This window comes from Bombina bombina, chromosome 8 (assembly GCF_027579735.1).
Source record: "Bombina bombina isolate aBomBom1 chromosome 8, aBomBom1.pri, whole genome shotgun sequence".
NCBI lineage: Eukaryota > Metazoa > Chordata > Amphibia > Anura > Bombinatoridae > Bombina > Bombina bombina.
In genome coordinates, this window is record NC_069506.1 from 293,626,851 (window position 1) to 293,634,787 (window position 7,937).

General features: G+C 40.6%; 1 protein-coding gene across 1 annotated transcript in view; it reads left to right on the top strand.

The window, feature by feature from the left end:
• The window catches only part of SLC25A33 (solute carrier family 25 member 33), a 40,754-nt gene extending 38,669 nt beyond the window's left edge, over positions 1-2,085 (top strand). Inside the window, exon 7 of the mRNA XM_053691471.1 lies at positions 1,579-2,085. Coding sequence (XP_053547446.1) covers positions 1,579-1,781 — 203 coding nt within the window. The 3' untranslated portion in view covers positions 1,782-2,085. The remainder of the gene's footprint in view (positions 1-1,578) is intronic.
• The last annotated feature ends 5,852 nt before the right edge of the window (positions 2,086-7,937 follow it).

Consider the following 7,937-nt stretch of genomic DNA (forward strand, 5'->3'; position numbering starts at 1 on the left):
AGGTTGGGGATCTGTCTGCTCTCTTGGGTCTGACCGTGTACTTTTCTTCCTGTTATCCTCCCTAGCGGGGGGTACACAGGTGTTGCTTCCTCCATTGGTTGCATTGCGGCTGGTGTTGGTTGTCTTCTGGAATCTGTACTTTCCTGGTTGGGAGTTTGTCGATAATTCAACACTCTATGGGATGGGGTCCCATGTTGTCTTAGGGTCAGCTTTGCTGCCCGGGAACTGGAACTTGCGAGATCTTTCAGTTGTGGTTCTTCCATCCTGTCGGTGAGCTCTGTGTTTTTTCTTCGGTCCTCATATAGGTTTCCTACCTATATGTGGCTAGTTTTAGTGGGGGTGTCTGCTAGACTAAGGTTCAGTGGGGAGCTCGTGGCTTCCTGGAGCACCATATGTTTTATGGTGTTGTGTCAGGGGACCGGCGGAGGGATTTTGTTCTTCCTCGCGATCACTCTCTCATAGGTTGGGAGTGTCTCTTTGGGAGTTGGACTTTATAGTGAGTTCTTTTCTCTGGGTGGTTGTTCTGTAACAGCCTTTGTTTCGCTTTGTCTTTGGGTTTCTTACCCTATTCTGACGGTCCTTTGGATATTCTTTTTGGGTACTCCGTTCTCCCCTTTGGGGGTAGGTGGAGGTGCTTTTCCTTTGTTTAAGTTCGTGCGATTTGGGAGCCTGCGGGACTTGGCTCCTTGGGGGCTTTGTGCTCAGTGGAATCTAAGAATTTTGAGTGGTGTCCAGCACGGATGCCGGTTGTTTTAACTGATGGGCAGTTATTTTTGTCTTTATGTTTTTGTGGGTAATTTCAGGCTGTGGTACCCTTCGAAGGGGCCACCTTCTGTACCCGCCCTTTGTTTGCATTCAGGTTCCTCTATAGCTTGGGTACGGTTTCCCAAAAGTAATGAATGCAGCTATGGACTCTTCCTTTTTAAGAAGAAAAGCTTAAATTATGCTTACCTGATAATTTTCTTTTCTTCTGACAGGAAGAGTCCACAGCTCCCCGCCCGCGTTTATCGATGAGGCGGCTGTAATTTAGTTTCTTCTTCTGGCACCTTTTTGTACCCTGATATTTCTTCTACTGTTCCTTGTTCCCTCGGCAGAATGACTGGGGGATGAGGGAAGTGGGGGTGGTATTTAAGCCTTTGGCTGGGGTGTCTTTGCCTCCTCTTGGTGGCCAGGTTCGGAGTTCCCAAAAGTAATTAATGCAGCTGTGGACTCTCCCCGTCAGAAGAAAAGAAAATTATCAGGTAAGCATAATTTAAGTTTTGTTTTTTTTCTTGCACCCTGTATCCGATTCTTACACATGCTGCCTTCTATGTTCCTTAATTTAAAAGGTTGTGAAGGAAAGGCTTTTTAGTGAAAACCTAGAGTCTCTCCTTGGTAGGTAGATGCTTGTTGTACGTTTGAGGCCTCACCTTCTTACAAACGAATGCTCGTTAAAATACCCAGGCTTGTTACCAGTCCTATTTGATAGAATGTAAGAAATGTTGGGTCGTTCAGGTTTTGGGATTGGCATAACATCTGCTATTGTGGTTGTGAATCGCCTGGTTGCTAATTCTAGGCCTCTGTGTTTTCTCTTTACAGAGGTGATCCGCACCAGATTGAGAGAAGAAGGTACAAAGTACAATACGTTTTGTCAGACGGCACGCCTGGTAGCACGGGAAGAGGGTTACTCAGCCTTTTACAGAGGACTTTTAGCTCAGCTTTTTCGGCAGATTCCAAACACTGCCATTGTGCTATCCACATATGAACTCCTAGTGTATCTACTGCGTGACAAGCCTAAGTAACTGGCTGTATGGCATGTTCCCTGGACATTGGCCAAATGCAGAACTGATAGACTGCCATACTGCTGCATTACACAGGAGGCCTTTCACACCTACTGGATATATCTTTTGGATTGTTTCTTTCTGGAAGGTTTAATTTTTAAGGTTCATTTGTATATTTTGTTATTTTAAACTTGCGGAGTCATGATTACCACTGAAGCTGCTAGTTAATTCATGCTATTTAATGTTCATGCCCTTAGTTGGCACAATGTTCTTTTCCACGTTTCATCTAATTTATATCCATAAACGGAGTAGAGTAACAACTTCACCTAGAGCCTTTGTCTTGTTTTATTTACTGAAATGGTCAATGCAAATCTCAACCAAGTGGTGAAATTCAGAGAGTGAATATATCTTGCTACATGGCCATGGAAGGAAACGCAATAAACAGGCACGAGAGATGTCCAATAACAGAGTGAGATGCAGGCGGGGGGCCTTTCAAATACAGTTGGCCAAGGCAATTCGGCTCTATGCAAATGAAGCTTACAAATCCAGGCCAAGTTTTAGTTGTCATGGATTTGCCAAGCCTATATAAAAGTGGTTACCTTACAGAAATTTTAAAATGAATGTCTATCAAGTTAAATGGGAACCCAGCATCTGAGCGTCAATGTGAAATATAGCGTTAGAGCACATAAAGATGCCACTTGGTAAGAATCAATAAGTACCACCAGACAAGCCAACAGTTCTGGTTCTAGTGCTGGGTCTCTTTAAAAACAAAGAAAACTAATATATGAAAGAAAAACAGTGGTCCTGTATATGACACTACATATAATCCTCTTGAATGGACATGAAACTCAACATACATTTTATTTTTATTTTTTCAATGCAATGCAAAAAATATATACACACACATACACGCACTCTTCAAATAAAGGATAAGCACTCTTTAACCCCACGTTGGGGTAAGCATATACCAGGGTGCATGTGTCAGATATAAACAGTGCAGAGCAAAGACGGCACTCACTGGATTTAAGTAAAAAATAACTTTTATTGAAGAAAAGTTAAAAGCATAGTCCCATGACGTTTCGGTGTCCACAGACACCTTTGTCAAATGGCATCACCCAGCTTGAGGACTGTTGTATAATCCTGATATCTGGGACCATGCTTTTATCTTTTTTTTAAATAATAGTCATTTTTTACTTAAATCCAGTGAGTGCTGTCTTTGCTCTGGAATATATATATATATAAAACTGTCAAATGCATTCAAATTAGAGGCAGCCTTTACGAGCTTAGAAATTAGCATATGAGCCTATCTAGTATTAGCCTTCAACTAAGAATAACAGAACAAAGCAAATTTCATGATAAAAGTAAATTAGAAAGTTGTTTTAAATTTACATGCCCCATCTGACTCATGAAAGTTTAATTAGGACTTTACTATCCCTTTATAGTTATAGTTTTTCTACTCCCAGAGAGAGGCTGGAATACTTTCTATTGAATGTAAAACCCTTATACAACTACATGCTGCCCAGTGATTGGCTTATTAGTGCAGAATCCTAGCTAGATCTGTCTGTAATTGGCTAATTACAAAGACAAGATAAACATATTCAAGAGGCTTTTAAGGGATGTGTCCCTGGTCTTCAAAATAATGCAATTTTGCTACAAAATTAACATTTTACACTCTGGTCCTTTCTTATATATTATTTTTGATAGATTATGACATATTACAGCTACTTGGGATTATTGTGAAGTGTCAGATCTGAACGAGCTGTTTAAAGCCAGACATCAAGCTTTCCTTAGCATTTTCAATTGGAGTTGGCTGTACTGCATTTTGCCTGCCTTCAGCAAAGGAACAAAAACTAGTGAGTGGGCATATGGGTGTTAGTAGCAGCCTCCCATGTAACCGCATCTACTAAGTAATTAAAATGTATCTGAGCTTTTGGACCCGATTTATTGCACATATATAAATGTGTTGTATTTTTATATTACAAGTTTGTGTTTCTTTAAAGGGGCATGGTATTCCTGTATATGAAGAGCAACAGTTAATTTTTTTTAATTTTTTTTTTATATTTTTATCATGTTTGTTACAACTGTTTTAAATGTAATGTGAGGCTAACAGGAAGCACATGAGTGTGTAGAACGGAGTCCCAGGACTCTAATGCTCATTTGCTGATGGATACAATCATACAGATGGTTTTTTTTTTGTTTTTTTTAACATTATCTGTTTAGATGTAACATTTCTTCAATATCATGTAGCTTCAAGTGAGATGTGGTGGATAAAGCTCTGTATAGACTGTAGCAGTGATGGTCTGGGGGTACATCAGCAAGTGCAGTAAATCTACAGGAATTCGCACTATGGGATTAGACCCCACAAGGTAGGTTCTCTCAGTGGGCTTCTCACATTTACAGATAATCCCCAGGTGCATTGGCTTGGAACTGTTACATTATTTAGGCACCGTGGATATACATGTTAATGCTACATGTCCTATGAGATCCATCTGATATATTGTAATTACATGTACTCTCTCCCTGGTGGGTTCACTAAAAGTTCCCTTTTAAAAAACTTAGATTACCTGTATGGATACCATGCTACTCCTATATATGGTCACAAATGTAACAAAGGTAATTATCATATGGAGGTCTAAGAAATCCGAAATCAAAGTGAGACGCCACTGCTTGTCCTTTTCATATCAGAACCTGGCATTTCATCATTCACTTGATATTGTGGTAAGGGAGGATTTCCCTTCGCACATTTTGATAACCTGCATCATAATCACTGGTGCATTGAGATTTATCTGATCTCTGTATTGTCTTCCATCCCACCGAAAGATTCAACTATATCATCTAATGTAGCACAACATTATGGTATTTAGATGTATGGGCTACAGATGCAATCAAGAGGCTGTATGTTGTGACTACAGACACATCTGTCCCTCTCTAAACGAGTTTTATTTGGATAAGGGTTATTTCAGACCCCTATATTCTTCCTCTGGTTAAATTACAGGGTCTTGAGACCCCTCATTTGAAAGAGGGGACTCTCCAACTATGCGGCAGGTTTATGTTTGATGTGGGGGTTTGTTGACACTCCCTAATACCTCCCATACAAAGACATGAAACCCCATTACTTATGAGGTATCCAATAACCTACAGAAAGAGAAGCAGTTTGCCAGGAAAAAACAGCTCAGTGGCTTGTTCTGTGGCCTGATTACCACCTGGGAGCAGCTTCTTTTAGCCCAATTGTGCTTTTTACAGAGAGAAACTTTTCTAAAGTATATCAGTCTGATCCACCTAACCAGGTCAGTTCAGCCACGAAACACCATGCAATTCTCCTCTGACCAAGGAAAAACGACAACCCCAGACTATCGTTTCTGTCCTCCTTTGGGCCTCAGTGAGGTACAGCCATAACCCTCTAAGCACACTGGGCTTGGAGTTTACGTCTGGTTTCCCCCATCACACTTAAAGAGACTTTCGCCATGGTGATAATACAGGTAAAAAAAAACCTTTATCCAATAATACAACTTATACAAGTAACTTAAAGGTAATTTTATATAATGTTGTATACATGGTAACAGATGGTACAGTACTGTCATTTCCTTCTTAATACAGGGCGAGTCCACAGCTGCATTCCTTACTTGTAGGAATACAGAACCTGGCCATCAGGAGGAGGCAAAGACACCCCAGCCAAAGGCTTAAATACCTCCTCCACTTCCCTCATCCCCCCCCCCCCCCAGTCATTCTTTGCCTTTCGTCACAGGAGGTTGGCAGAGAAGTGTCAGAAGATTTCGGAGTAGTTCCTTTCGGGTAGCTGCCTTACGAGATGGGCCTGGAGTTTTAAGTAGTCTTGTCAGCCTGTCAGTGAGAGCATTGAGTTTAGTCTGGAGATGCAGGGAGAGTCTTTCTGCGAAACCATCCAGACTCATATTAACAGCTCCTGTCAAAAACTACAGTCTGTCAGGACCGTGTTTTCTGTTCCACGACATAGATTCTGGTAAGATTGTTTCATTTTATATACATATGTTAACAATGGAAGACAGGGTCACAGTGGGACTCCTTTTTATTTTTATGGAATCAAGAGTTAATATCCCCTGAGGGGGATTATTGAACAGTGTTTTTTTTTTTGTTTTGTTTTTTATCATATTTGTTATGTGGTTTTGGCTGCTTTATGTGTAGGAGACGTTTGGGCTCATAGGCTGATACAGAACGTACAGGTTAATTTTATTTTATTATTCACAATTGAGAGCTGCACAGTTTTATTAAGCTGGCACGCTTTTCCTTAGCAGGGGCGGTCCTGCATGACACACCATGTGACAGGGAGTGGTCACATTCTTCTATTTCCTACTCCTGACCGATTGTCTGCGACGAGGAGCGAGTTTCTCAAGCTGCCTGGGTCATAGGAGGTGGTGAGTGCCATTGGTTTTAAAGGTGCCAGTTGGTGTGTTTGTTTGTTTGTTTTTTGCTATAATTTAAATTAGACGCGTTATGGAGGATTGTGATCATTTAGAGGGGGATCCCTCTAATACAGAATTTGATACCTGTGTATATTGTGAGGAGGCCCGGGTAGTCTAACCCTCCCAATTTATGTTCTGTATGCTGCAGCAGGGTGTTCAGGTCAACCAATGTTGAGATGTTGGAGACCACTGAGCCGTCCGCCTTTGAGGATTCCTCGTTCCGTGAGGTGTGTTCCCTAGATTCTTCTGTTCCTACACATGCAGTTTCTCAGAGTACCGCTCCTCCTTCGTCTGAAGGGGGCTTTTTTCCACCAGATGTTACTGTGCAGTTCCGCATGGCCATCTCTACGGCCTTAGCGATTTTGCCTCTTCCTGCTATGTGCAAGTGAAGGGTTAATCCATGCACTCCTGCCCAGGGACTGTCATGTAAATTGACTATTGTATCCAACCAGTCATCTGGGGATGCGGTTCCATCTGAGGCTTCAGAGGTAGGATCTCCAGGGTCGGAGTCTGCTGATTTGATTCCTCCGACGGAAGAGGATTTAGAATGGCAATGTTAGAGATTCCGAGTACTGATCCGTCAGTCGGATCTCAGTTTCCAAATCAGATAGCGATCTTGATCAACCAATGTTGATATATTTATCTCAACAATTAAAATTATGGGGAGGCGAAAAGGGAGTTTAAATCCTCCACTAAATACAAAATGTAGAGAATATAACTCATTGTGTAAACTATTTACAAATCTACACAAGTCAGAAGACTTGCTTTTTCCACAGAAACTCTCTGATTACATTGTTTCCAATACAGCAAAGGATTCTGGGTGAGATATGCAAATGAGGTTCACAATGACTCTCACTTTTTTACTTTTAGCCTGCTTTTTAAGGCAGACTTCCCTTTACACCATAGAATTGCTGCATTACACAGCTTTTAAGCTTAGTTAGGGTTAGTACAGTGATGCAGACAAATCCTAGGACAGCTGTTTCATGGTTTTTGCCACTCATCAGCTGGGAGTAGGTTGAATCACTGCTTGGTAAAGTTGATTTCTGGGCGAAATACAACAACAATTCAAATTATGGGGAGGCGAAAAGTGAGTTTAAATTCCTCCACTAAATACAAAATGTAGAGAAAATAACTCGTGTAAACCATTTACAAATCTAGACAAGTCAGAAGACTTGCTTTTCCCACAGAAACTCAATGATTACATTGTTTCCAATGCAGCAAAGGATTCTGGGTGAGATATGCAAATGAGGTTCACATTGGTCTGAATCACTGTACTAACCCTAGCTAAGCTTAAGCTAAGCTGTGTAATGCGGCGATGCTATGGCGTAAAGGGAAATCTGCCTTAAAAATCAGACTAAAAGTAAAAAAGTGAGTCATTGTGAACCTGATTTGCAGATCTCACCCAGAATCCTTTGCTGCATTGGAAACAATGTAATCAGAGAGTTTATGTGGGAAAAGCAAGTATTCTGACTTGTCTAGATTTGTAAATGGTTTACATGAGATTATATATATATATATATATATATATATATATATATATATATATATATATATATATATATATATATATATATATACAAAGGTATGCAGACGGCTTTCAGCACAACTTGATTTATTATTCAAGATAAAAAATACATGATCATAGAGGGTCACAACGATAGCATTTGCTTGCAGAAAACTGCTGCTGACATGTTTCGCCCGTCATATATTATTTTTATTTTAGAATACCTGTTGCAAC